Here is a 13,623-nt window from a genome sequence, read left to right on the forward strand (position 1 = left end):
AGACATACTTAAGGATCAGAGGGCTGCTGTTCATGACATGTTTAGAGATGTTTTCCAAACCTTCTATTGCAGGCGGCGTTGTCCTCAACCCAGCTTATTATGGCATGCCTGGCCACACCAACATCATGATCCACGAGGTGGGACATGTCCTGGGACTCTACCATGTCTTCAAAGGGGTCAGTGAAAGAGAGTCCTGCGATGACCCCTGCAGGGAGACGGTGCCATCCATGGAGACCGGAGACCTTTGTGCCGACACTGCCCCCACTCCCAAGAGTAAGCTGTGCCAGGACCCAGAGCCTATCAATGACACCTGTGGCTTCACCCCCTTCCCGGGGGCGCCATTCAGCAACTATATGAGCTACACAGGTATCACAAAGTCTTGATCCGTTAAGATTCCATGGGGGATTTGGGGGGCCGAGGGTGGAGGTGGGTGTGGTGGAGAGATTACCAAGCAGTCATTGGGCCAGAGAGCTGACATATACTTATCATGGCATATTCTTTTTATCATATCTTTGAAGAATTTAAAGAAATATTGATGTATTAAGGGTTCTGTTGGACTTGATTCTCCACCACTAGAGAGTAAAAGAAAAACACACTTCCATCTTGGATAGTTGAAAAAGGGGACAAAGCCAGAGGCCTTGACCTCGAAACTTGGTTATTCTCGTCCTTGCCCGCATTCTTCGGCGTTGTCTCTGAAAGAGAGCGTAACTGTGATGGGAAAAGAAGGTTTTTGGATCAAGGTGGTTCTTTGTACGATTTTTGAAGCTGGTCAAGAAAATGGCCTCGGTTAATTTTAATTCCTTTTCGTTTTATGTTAAAGTGTCAGATTCTGTTCCCCCAACACTAGCCAAGTGCTGATTCTTAGCTTCCCCAAATGGCACCATCTCATTTAAAAAAAAAAGATCTCTTTTTAAAAAGGATCCTTTCCTGGCCTTGGGAACAACTGTATTGTCTATTCTTGTTGCCCCGATCCTGCGTCTCCCTTCTCCCCTCATTTCTTGCTAAAAGTAGCACTAGTCATAGTCTCCTGATAACGGACTCAAATTTATCATTTATCCCTCAAATTAAGGACTGATTTGATTGTATGGCCTATTCCCATGGCGAAGGAAGGATGTAATTTTTCTATGGGGCCCAGGGGCATGTTTGGTGAGAAGTTCTAGCACTATCTAAAAAAAAAAAAAAGAAAAGAAAAGAAAAAGAAACCGTAGGGCCCCAGTCACGCCTTTGAAGGGAAGAAAGTGCTGAACTGGTGCTACCTGGAACCTGCCAGCGTATTCCTATCGAAGCTTCACTGGGTGTATAATTTAGGTGCATCAAACTCATAAGGGCCACCATCCCTTCCTCCCCCAACAAGGGCACAGTGGCCCTTGCCAGGGCTGAGACCAGACAGTGGGGCTCAGAGGACAGAGCTGTTTAGGTAGCACCTCTGAAGTGGGCAGAGGAAACCTCTAAGAACCAAGGGGGAGTGTTTGGTGTGCTTTCATTGGAAAAGGCCTTGAAACTAAGATAACTCCTTTTCTAACCCTATTGAAAACTTATCTGATAAGGAGATTTTGCCAGCTTCAAAATTAATGTGGGCCCACCATGCCCAATTCTGCTGCCCCCTTGACGTTTTGGTGCTCTCTCCCCTTGAGTGTTTCCACTGAATACTCACTAACCTGGGCCAAAGTCACTGGGCATAAAGCAGGTGTCTGCAGCTCCACAAATGTTCCCAAATGAAAAGGCCATATGCTGAAACACTGCCATCTTGTGGTTTCCTGAGTAAGCAAGCCGACAGCTCTGAGCAGCCCTGCACCTCAGGGCTCACCCTGGCCCCACCCAACATCGAGGTAATGACCCTGCTCTAGAGATAAGCAAATGCTGTACTCTGATTTCTGTTTCTCACTTCCAGCTTCCATACTTTCTGGAACAGAATACGTTTATTCATTTGACACGTGTTTATGGAGCCTAACAAGTGTGAGGTGTCGTGTTCGGTGTCAACAAGGCAGAATTTGTCCCTGTCTGGATGGACTTGGAAGATTCAAACCTCCATCTTTCTCCTGTTCCCATTTTTGTTTCCGCAGATGATGACTGCACTGACAGCTTCACCCCTAACCAAGTGGCCCGAATGCATTGCTACTTGGACCTTGTCTATCAACAGTGGAGTCAAAGCAGAAAGCCTGCCCCCATCCCCATCCCCCCCGTGGTCATCGGGCAGACCTCCGGGTCCCTCACTATCCACTGGCTGCCTCCAATTAGTGGTGTCGTGTATGACAGGTAAGAGACGCACTTGCCATGGCGGAGCTGATGTGCTTTCTCTGTGGCATTTCTTTTGCACAAGGTGGGGCATGCGAAGTTAGGGGAACTCCAGTTTGGAATCGTACATGCGCTCACCACTGCTGAGGGCTGCCTCCTCCGTCCTGCTCAGTTCTCATCTTCCATGAGGACTCATGGATTCTCATGGAAGGCAGTGGCTCATCATATGTGCTCACTCCATGATGAGGGGACTATCAGATGTCTCCTTCAGAATGTCACATCTGGCAGGCTTCCAGGAGCTGTGACGAGGTTGACCAATAGGATAAGATGAACTGACAAAACTGAGAAAGCATTTGCCACCTGTCCAGGTCAGCCATTCCTCCTTGGTCTAAGGTTGGAACGGAGGCTTGCTACTTTCACAGTGCTATTGGGGGAAAGGGAGGTGAGACGGGTTCCTCCAGGCAGTCCTGGGAACGGGTGGCAGGCCACCCATTGCACAAGCTGTGTGTCAGGGGTTTAGCTGGATTACGTGGGCATTTCTAGTGCCCTCTCTACCTCCTGTTGTACCTGGTTCCTACCCACTCATGGCTGCTCTCTTGTGGAATTGTCATGACCTGTTCATTTTTCCATCTGCCCCACTCACTGACAGCCCCTGGGGGGCAGGAATGTTTTTTGTACCTTTGTCTCCTGGCCTGCCACCATCAACACCTAATACGTGTTTATCGAAGACAATCATTATATCTAAAATCAGTTTTTATTCATCCTTTGCACATGGATATAAATGAACACTAGGGAAGTTTTTGTTAAAAGGACAGAAGGTCAGTAAAAAGATGACATCTGCCAGTTGGTGGGAGGACGGGGAACGTGGTTTACCTGAAAAGGACCAGACCCCTCCCCATCCAGGACCTATGCAGGCTCTTGGCTTTCAAAACCTGCCACTGTATTCTAAATCCAAGAGTAGCTATTATCCATTTGGCCATTCTATGTGCGAAGCTGTGCTAGATAGCCTGTGTGCCATTGTCTTGTTTAGTCCTTGCAGGAAGCACAACTCCTGCTATGTAGGTGAGAAACCTGAGGTGTAGAGAAGCACAGGGTGCTAACGCAAGACACCACCACTAAATAGAGGTGAATTGGGGGCCTCCTGGGGATGTTAGGCCCTAGCTGAGGAGCTGGATGCCTCTGGAGCATGTTGCCATGTACCCCAGCTTTGCTGAAAGCTGGGAGAGACAGCAAGGGGAGGGAGCCAGTGAATCAGCTTTCCAAGCGGTGTTCCCAGCCTTCTAGGATCTTGGCGCCTGCCCTTGATACCTCGATGACATCACTTGTACACCAGAGTCCCATAAAGCACTTCTGATGGTCATCAGCACCCAAGCTGTCCCGGGCTCCTTCTGTGAGTCAGCACCTATCCATGTGACGTGTGTAAGCATCTTCTGCCAATGTGACCTTGTGCAGTAAGTCCTCTGTGGACATGCGCAAACCAGAGTTTTACATCCGTTTATGTAACCCATGTAAACAGTTTAATCTTCCAATTCTCTCTCTGGTACAAACGTTACGATAAAGCAGACACCAGTGCCGGCTGGCTGCGAGTCTGTTGGCAGAAAAGGTTGCACTTTGCTTCCTGTTGTCGTCTCCGTGGGCCAGTGTGGAGGCCTCCCCACACATGTGTCTGGGAGACGCACGTCACATACCCAGCCATTTGTGTCATTCTGGGAGTTCTGTTTACTCCTCTCCAGTAGGTATTTGGAGTCCTGATGTCAGAGAGGAGCCCAACCATGCACTCAGCAGTGGCCCCGGAAAGGCCAAGTGCATCAGGAAAATGTGGTCTGGATGGAGCTGCTGTGTCCACACAGAAGCGAGTGCCGATGGTAGTTGCTGCCTGGAGTTAACCACACCTGGCCATGGCCAAAGTTCTGGACACTTGACGGTGTTTGGGGACTCACTCAGAGGAATTAAGGAACTCGTGGTGACCTTAGGCAATTTACTTAATCCCCCGAGCGTCCTCATTTGTAAACATAGGGTTCTTATAGGGATTAGAAATAATTTATGAAAAGCACCTCGTGGCACCTTGCCGGGGATAGAAGGTGCTGGCAGCATAATTATGACCCCTGTTTCACAACGCTGTTTTTCTAGTATAGTTGACAAGATACTTCTTTTCTCCCTTACCTGTTGAGACACCTCAATTTGATGCCTGTATTTTCAGATGTGTCATTCACAGTTGGGCTTCTAAAAAGACTCGGGGTATCAGAGATGAGCCACATTGAGTGATCTCCCGTTGTCACTTAGCTATTGTTGTCCGTACTTTTTCCAGTCACCCCAGGCCTGGTGCTTGAAGAGCTCTTCAGAGGCCATAATAATAGTTGCAGAGATGCCCATAAAACACGCTCCTCCAGACGGACTGCTGAGGCTGGTCCCTGGGCAAACTGCTGGACCTGCTCACAGGCAAAGGAGAAGGAATGGGAATTCTCGATACCCCAGAGCAGTGGAGCCAGGAGGTGCAGTGGGTGCCCAGAGGAGAGAGTGCTGGCCACTCAGGGGATTCAGACTAAGTGCTACCGCAAAGGTTACCTGTGATTGGGTCTTGAAGGGTGGGTAGGAGTTTGCTCAACAGAGAAGCTTGGGGAGGCTATTTGACAGGAGAGAGAACAGCTTGTTTCCCAGGCTGTGCAAAGGGTACAACGCTTTTGTGGAACGGTGATGGGTTTATTGTGAAGGGAACATAATATTCATGAGGGAAGTGAAGTCAGTAAGGCTTGTGAAGGGCTTTGGATCATGGTAAGGAATTTGGTGGAATCCCCAGAGGCAAGGGAAGGGAGGCCCAGGGGCATTACATTCATATGACTTTTATTTTGTGTACGTGATTAAAGTAGGGAGTTTAAAACATTAGACCACATATAGCTAATAATTTTACTCTAAAAATTGTTGGGAAAAAGCAAGGGGTGTTTGGATGATGTATAGAGAGTCAGCGTAGAGAGGAGTTTTATGTTGAAAGATTCAGGTTGCAATGATTTTGTGTTGAGTGCTGGAGGATAGGAACTGCCCACCTGCACCTCCATGGATCCCTTTTATGCGTTGGTTAATTCTTCTGCTTCACAACCTTGAGACTTTTTCATGTCACTCTGAATTTTGCAAAGATGAAGCCTACACCAGAAGGGAATAAATGAGAAATAGTTGTGTTCCCCTGTGTCCCCAGAGGGTTGCTGCCTCTCGTCACTCCCCCACCCTCAAGGTCTTCTGAATTTCATGATCCAAGCTCATCTGATCGATTCTCCCCATCTCCCCCTTCATCTTCCCAGGGTCCTGGGCAGCGTGTGTGGTGCCTGCACTGAAGACGGGGCGTTCCGTCAGTACGTGCACACGGCTTCCTCTCGGCGCGTGTGTGACTCCTCAGGTTACTGGACTCCCGAGGAGGCAGTGGGTAAAGGATCATGGCTTTTTCATTTCTGTCTGGGTGGCCACTGAGAATGGGGGTGGAGGTAAAGGATGGAGAGGTGGGGTGTGTGCATGTGTGCGTGTGTGTGTGTGTGTGTGTGTGTGTGTGTGCGCGCGTGCGTGAGTGAGAGAGAGAGATTGGCTGAGAAAGACTCTGCCTGGGTCTTTTGTGTGCCTAATGTCCCGCGTGGCCTTACTGCGGAGGCCCGATGGCTGCGGTGAAGTAGAAGTCAGCACAGATGACAGACGGATGGATGAGCCAGCTGAAGCAGGGGTGACTTGAGGATGAGATAGCTCAGGTGTGTTACAGGTGCCTGCTGGCCCACGGAGCAGCCTTGCCACATGATGGTGGAAGCTGATCTGTCTCTCACTCCTGCCTATCAGGACAGTGATAGAAAACACATGGCAGGGAACACTCACACCCTGGTGGAGCCAGTCCCGTTGGGGGTGGGGTGGACTAGGTGTTCCCAACTGATCGTTCTCATTTCTGCCATTTTTATGAGTCTATTAATCGCTGGTACTGGCTGTGCTTTGGATGTGACCTGAGCTAGGCTCTAGGAGGGGGAAATGTTTCTAGCTGTCCCTTTTCCTGTCCCTCCCCCACCTTCTCAGTTACATATTCACTCACATAGGTGTATCAGTATCTGTAAGGCAAATTAGCGCGTGAATGTTATCCCACCTCAGGTCCAGGAAATGCTGTTGAGTTTGAGCACCTTCTAATGACTGGCTTGACTTCTCTCATCACCACCATATTCAATGTTTACCTAATTATCATCTTTTTCTTATGTTTGTTAGGATCCTAAAAACTACTCAGTAAAATGTGTTGGACATCATCCTATTTGAGATAGTTTGCAGTCTTGCCTCTGGCAAGAAAAAAAGAACGTTGGTCTAAGGGTCTGGAGTGTCTGCAGGACATCCTCTTGGGCTCCCAGTTACTCCAATGACAGGAGCCTCAAGGAGAAATCCGGAGGGAGACACTTTACTTGATTGATTGTATAGAACTCTTTTCAACAAAGCGTTTTGGGGAAAGAATGGAAAGTGACTATAAAATTTGCATTGGCACTGCATTGGACTCATTTGGAGATTGGCATTTCATAAACGATCATTTCTGTGGGAGACAGTTTGTCCTGTGCTAGTGTTTTAATGCCCATTTGACTCCCTTACCCTGCACTTTATTCTTTTTAAATTCTTGGAAAATTTTCAAGTTATCTGGTAGAGGTGAAAGGAACTAGAAGTTCTGAGTTCTAATTCTTGGATTGTGTCTTTTGGCAACCCAAGCCAACTTTTAGTGCCTTCACGTCATGTTTTCACATGAGGTCATAATGAACCTTTCTGATGGGAAAGCCTACTCTTCTTGGGTTGGCTTCTGAAGGCCTTTACTCTGCTTGTTTTTTGGGATGACTATTGGAAAATACTGCTAAGAAATACTAGGCTTTCTTTGCTTTGCAAAGGTGAAGAACCGAGTCATGTTTGAAATAGACACAATGAAAGTAATTGAATCCCCAGCACAGCATGAACAAACCCGTATATTTATAGATATAATCAAAATGTATTTAATGACACATCATGAATACTCATTGACCACCATCTACTTTCTAAATGCTGTGGGGAATAGAAAACTGAACTTGTCACATTCCCTGCTGCCATCTTCTTGGAGAGGATTTCACTGGCCCCATAATCTATAATAATCTAAAATAGCCCCCAGCCTCACCCCATCATTCTCTAGTCCCTTGTTCTCCACTTTTCTTCACAGATGCCATTGCCACTTGGAATTACACTTCTACCTCTTTATCTGTTGTTGCACCTGTTGTAAGATACATAAAGGCAGGACCTTTATCTCTCTTGTTCGCTTTTCAAATACCTAGATTAGCGCTACATGTAAAATATGTACACAGTTTTTGTTGAATGAATGAATGAATGAATGAATGAATGAGTTCACAATATAGGCCCAAAACAGTAAGACCGGAACATGTAATGCAAACACACACACACACACACACACACACACACACACACACACACACGTACATTTGAACTTGTTTCCTCTGGATTTTGGAACATTCTTTATTTTCCAAATTCTGAAGGGCTAAATAATTCTCCTTTTGCAAATGTAGTTTGCAGCTGTTTCTATGGAACGTTGTATAGATCTTCCACGCTAACCTAGGAAGAGGGCGTTAAATAATGGTTATATTATAAATGAGGAAATTGAGGCTAACAAAGACCATCACACAGCTAACGGCACAGCACCGATTAGAGCCTAACTCTGCTGATTCCTAATTTAGCATTTTCCCTTCAGTTCACCTCTCATGATATAAAAGAAAACCACCTCATATGGATTGTGCCCCAAAGAGCTGACCTTCATGTATTGGCGATATTTGGTTTTTCACTGTGACATTTTTACTTGGCTGTTGAATCTCCATTTTTTTCCCCACTCAGGAATGTTCCTATTCCCTGCCTGCAGCTTTCTTCAGGCAGTGGCCTACCTGGTCACACACACCTGAACTGAAAAGGAAATTTCAGTGTATGGTTTAACAGTCTGGCTACTGTCATTTGGAAGGAGGGCTGAGGTGTGATCTCAGGGAATGAAGGAAGTTTTGTGAAGCTCCTAGTTAAGCAGAGTGCATTGTCAGACTGAAACAAACATTGGTCTTATTGACAAATAATACAGGGCTTCAGCAGCACTAATTTATCATAAATTATTAATAAACTAAGTGCAAAGAATTCTCTGCTCAAGGATTCTTTAAGGGCATGACTGACCTCGTGTTTCTAGCTGGGATCGAGGTCACCCCATCCCCAAAGCCCTGTTGGAGCTCTCTTGGTAAAAGGGCACTAAGCAGAGGTGATAGGGAATAAGACACATTGCTTTCGAATTGTTACATCCTTGTCCTCAGTAGTAGTAAGATCTAACCCAGGGGTCGGCAAACTTGAGACGGAAGAGCCAATCCTGTCCCTCACAACAATTTAAAAATTATTAGAGAGCCATAAAACAAATGAAATCACCTATATGTGAATAATAGCCTTTAAACATTTTATAAGTGAAACTATGATAGTTTTATTTTCATTTTCAGTTTTACTTCAGAGCCACCTGTACGTAGACAAAGAGCCGCATGTGGCTCGCGAGCCGCAGTTTGCTGACCCCTGGTCTAACCCACTGAGCTGAGCAGATTCTGCAGGAATTTGTTCAAATTTCTCTTCTTCTTCACACTTCTTCCCGGCTGCTGGATGGGCTGCTCATTTTCAGACTTCCGGTGGTGGCTGCTGACGCGTCTGTCTTTCTGTCCCTCTCCCTCAGGGCCTCCAGACGTGGACCAGCCCTGTGAGCCGAGCTTGCAGGCCTGGAGTCCCGAGCTCCACTTGTACCACACGAATATGACAGTTCCCTGCCCTGCGGAAGGCTGCAGCCTGGAGCTGCTCTTCCAGCACCCGGTCCAGGCAGACTCCCTGACCCTATGGGTCACCTACCTCTCCATGGACTCCTCCCAGGCGCTCTTTGACATGGAGATCTTGCTGGAACAGCAGGAGTCTGTGCACCTGGGCTCCTTCGACACGTTCTGTGACACCCCACTCACTATCAAACTGCACGTTGACGGGAAGGTCGTGGGGGTGAAAGTCTACACGTTTGATGAGCGGATGGAGATCGATGCAGCTCTCCTGACTTCCCAGCCCCAGAGCCCCCTGTGCTCCGGCTGCAGGCCTGTGACGTACCAGGTTCTTCGTGAGCCTCCGTTTGCCAGTGGCTCACCAATGGTGGTAACACAGCCTCACAGGAAGTTCACGGACGTGTGAGTTGGGCCGTAGGGCTTGCTAAACCATGGGGTTCCCTGGGGTTTGGAGAGGGGCTTTTGTTTCCTTTCCCCCCACTTTTTTATACTTTGCCATGCCCTTAGTTGAAAATATGTTCAGAATCTTTGAGGGGATTTCATTCTAAAGTGGCATATCTGAGATGCAGAAAAATATTTCCCAGAAAGGGATAAGCAGGTGTTCTGACTGAGGGTACCATCGTTATGATTATGGAAAAAAGAGGTTCGTATATGAGGTGTTTCAATTGGACTGAAAGAAATTGCTGCAAATCGGTTGATCAGAGTCAGAGACTTTTATCTGGTGACATAATTTACTACCTGATCTCTCACTCTGACTCTCAGATAATCTGCCACAGATCCTGTACCACTCAGAGGCTAGAGTCAGCTCTGCTATAGCTAAGCAAAGAAGCCAAGAGTCCTGACACACTGAATTTAGTTTCCTGAGTTATTCATGATGTGTATTTCCTGTTTTCTTCTTTGTTTTGTCCCTCCATCCCTCCCTCTTCCCTTCTCTTCCAACTCTTTTCTTACTCTTTCTTCCATTCTTTCTACATAGTGAGCTCTGCTGTGCTCCTGGCACTGTGCTCAGTGCTAGGGACACGGACTAAGATAAGGCCATTGGCTTAAAAGGGTTCACTGTCTAGGGTAGGAAGCTGGTGTGGCCAAAGATAAGTGCTCCCTACCTTGTAACTTTCCTCAGAGACTGCCCTGAGGACAGAACTCGGAGTACAACAAAAGTTGTATCAGAAATGCTATATTGGTTAGTTTTTGCTGCATTAGAAATAGTCACTAAATGGAGTGGGTTGAAAGAACAAACACTATTTCTCATGATTCCATGGGTTAGCTGGGTGTTCTCATCGGGACTGGCTTGGTCAGGGCGAGATGGCCCAGGATGACCTCACGCACACACTGGAGATTCAGCTAAGGCAGCTGGAGTGTCTGGGAGGACAGGGGCCTCTTTCCACATGATCTTTCATCCTCTCATAGGCTTCGCTTGGGCTTGTCCTCTTGGCGGAGAAAGGGCTTCCAGCAGCAGGGAGGGCAAGCCCCCAAACACTCACATTTGTCAAGCCTCTGCTTATATTACTCATGATGATGTCCCACTAGCCAAAGGGAGTCACTCCACCAATTCCAGATTCAAGGGGTGGCAAAATAGACTCTTATCTCTTGATGAAAAGAGCAGTGAAGTCACATGGCAGAGGGGCGTGCATTTGGGATTAGAAGCATCTGTGGCCCTTTTGCAGCCTACCACAGCTACAAAAGAGTAGAGAAAATGTTCACCTTGAGCTTTACCACTTTGTTTTCTTCCCATATTGACTTTCTGAATTAGAACTGGAAGATAATGACATGGTCAAAAAGCTAATGCAAATGGGAGGGATGAATTTAAAAAGCATATCATTTTTGAGCTTCTCTAATAAGGCAGTGAAAATGATATTAATTATCTAACGTATCTACACACACACACACACACACACACACACACACACACACAGTCTTTAAGGTCAACACTGTCCCATTCTATAGATGAGAAAACTAAGCTTCCCTTTGGTTGAACAGTACGAGTTGGTGGCTGGCTCAGGATTAAAATGCAGTTTTCTGACCGAGTCTCATTTGGTTTCCTTTCCTTAGTAACAGACTGCCCTTTACAAACTCACGTCGGTGACGGTTGGGGCTACGTGCTGCTGAGCGTTCCCCCCCAAGAAGCACAAACGCACGCAGATGCCGCCTTCCCTTCCTTTTCCAGCCGTAGAACAGTGTAGACTTGTGTGCGTGCCTGAATGAGAAGTCCAACAGAAACCACCCTACAAGAGGGAAGGCATCAGAATTGATCAGGATATAAAATTGGTTTTGCTTTTGAAATATCTGGCACCCTCATGAGAAGATTGCTTCCCTAATGAAAGCTAATTTAGAAATGCAAAAGCCTTTACTAGTTAGGTGTCTTTCCTATTAAAATAACCCAAATCCAGTACAGAGGTGTTTAAAGGTGGTTTTTGAAACCCCCGTGGCATTTGTTGTTGGATGGTGGTGGCATCAAGTGAGAGAGTGAAGCTTTGTGGTTGAGTTGAAGTCTGGTAAATAAGAGAGGGTCTTGGAAGGAGATTGATGGTGGCTACTCATGGCGGCCCCAACAGCCCTTGGAGATCCTGTCCTCCAAAGTCACTCCCATCCCACCTTGACTCTGGCAGTAGTTTTCCGATTAGAGCAGGCACTGGACAACATTTAGATGAGAGCAGAATTTGTCTTTGGAACCATCAGCCCTCCTGTTGAGGCTTCCCCCTTCCCCCTTCCCTTCTAAATGTTCTGTCTCTCACGCTTTCCACCTGATCAGTGCATTTGGACTCTAGAGAGTGTCTGGTAATCTCCTTCTTTCTCTGGTGTCACCTGATAAAACTCCATTCGTGGTATATATGCATTTTGACAGATTTGGAGGCGGGGAGTAATTGGACACATTCCTAATTGTGGAACTTCTTGCACCCCCACAATGGTGCAGGAAGGTGTTCTCACATCCTCGGAGAGGGTTGCTCTCACCGCTACAGATTCAGTTGCCTCTAGACGAGAATTCTGTTGAGAGACAAACTGTGACCTACAGACTCAAGAATGGCCTTGCTGAGCCCAGACCCTGGAGTTTCATCTTCAGTTTGTTTCTCAATAGTTGCTAATTTTTTTTTTTTAAGATTTTATTGGGGAATTGGGGAAGGGAGACAGCCAAGTTGTTGTCCTTCGATCTTAGTTGTGGAGGGCGCAGCTAGCTCAGCTCCAAGTCCAGTCGCCATCTGGCTGCCCGTTGTCAGCTTGCAGCCTCTCAGCCCAAGGTGCCTTGTTCAATCTTAGTTGTGGGTGGGCATAACCCACCATCCCACGCGGGAGTCGAGTCGGCAACCTTGTTGTTAGGAGCACGTGCTCTCACCGGCTGAGCCATCCTGCCACCTGTTGGCAGCTCAGTTGCCGTTCAGCTCGGGCGCAGCTCACTGGCCCATGTGGGAATCGAACCGGTGACTGTTCGATTGCTCAGAGCTCGCGCTCTTAATCAACTGAGCCACTCGGCCGGCCCTGATTTTTTTTTTTAAACATGGTAAGGGTGTGCTTAAAATGCCACCCTCCTAGATTGTGTAGGACTGTTAGTTAATTCAGGCAGCCAACATTTATTGCACATTCACTATGTGGAAAGCACCGGGAATACAGACGCCATCAGGGCTTCCAACATTCTGCAGCCACGTAACTATGCCCCAATCTTTGTTTCAGATAATGTGGTATATGACTAACACTTATGTTCCCCATAATAGTTCTTTTAAACTCCTGCAAAACGTCTGCAAAGGACCTAGGGCGTGTCTCACTATCTGGACGTAGTGGTCATGGCCCCTTGGTTTCCACAGGGAGGTCACGCCTGGGCGGATGTATCAGTACCAAGTTCAAGCTGTTGCGGGAGCAGAACTGGGAGAAGCTTCACCTTCTCTGAGCCACGTCCATGGGGCGCCTTACTGTGGCGATGGGAAGGTTGCAAGGTGAGCATCGTGTGCATGAGAATGTGGGCGCAAGGGCCACCCACACACACACCCGACTCTAACCAGAGGGGTCAGGCTCCAGTTTCAGTTTGACTTGTTTTGGAAATGTAGGGGGCAGGGCACTGTGCAAATCTAGTACTAAAGAAAATCTGGACCTGGTCGTGAACTTGAGAGGTCACTCTCATCTCTGCATAGTTAAGGAGGGGCCCACTTTTATTTAGATCTCACCCTGGAGTACTGAGATATTGGGATAATTTGGTGGGGGGCCCTATAAAGGTTTCAGAGAAGAACTGGTCCAGGGGAGGAATGCATGGGACAGTATTGTTACTTACTTGTCAAATGACGCTACGAGAGGATGTGAGGATGTCTTTTGAATCAGTGGCCTGTCCTACACTATTAACTAGCTGTGTGCTTGAGGAAAGTCAGTGTAGCTCTCTGAGGGTCACTGGCTCATTGGACTCCTGGGAGACCAATTGCAGTGTAATTTCCAGCTATTCTATAAAATCACCGAGGTAAAGATGGAATCCCTCCTTTGATTTCTTAACATGCCATGTTTCTTTTTCTGATGCTCTTTTGTGATATCAGCCTAGGGGACTAATTCATTCTGGTTTGCCTGAGACTGTCCCAAACTTAGTGTAGGAAACTCCCGTGTCCCA

General features: G+C 47.2%; 1 protein-coding gene across 1 annotated transcript in view; it reads left to right on the forward strand.

Annotated features, from left to right (window-relative positions):
- The window catches only part of PAPPA2 (pappalysin 2), a 224,310-nt gene that overhangs the window by 90,654 nt on the left and 120,033 nt on the right, over positions 1-13,623 (forward strand). Inside the window, exons 4-8 of the mRNA XM_019646831.1 lie at positions 73-366; positions 2,064-2,256; positions 5,529-5,650; positions 8,957-9,446; positions 12,839-12,967. Of these exons, the coding sequence (XP_019502376.1) occupies positions 73-366; positions 2,064-2,256; positions 5,529-5,650; positions 8,957-9,446; positions 12,839-12,967 (1,228 nt within the window). The remainder of the gene's footprint in view (positions 1-72; positions 367-2,063; positions 2,257-5,528; positions 5,651-8,956; positions 9,447-12,838; positions 12,968-13,623) is intronic.

This window comes from Hipposideros armiger, unplaced genomic scaffold, assembly GCF_001890085.2.
Source record: "Hipposideros armiger isolate ML-2016 unplaced genomic scaffold, ASM189008v1 scaffold_6, whole genome shotgun sequence".
NCBI lineage: Eukaryota > Metazoa > Chordata > Mammalia > Chiroptera > Hipposideridae > Hipposideros > Hipposideros armiger.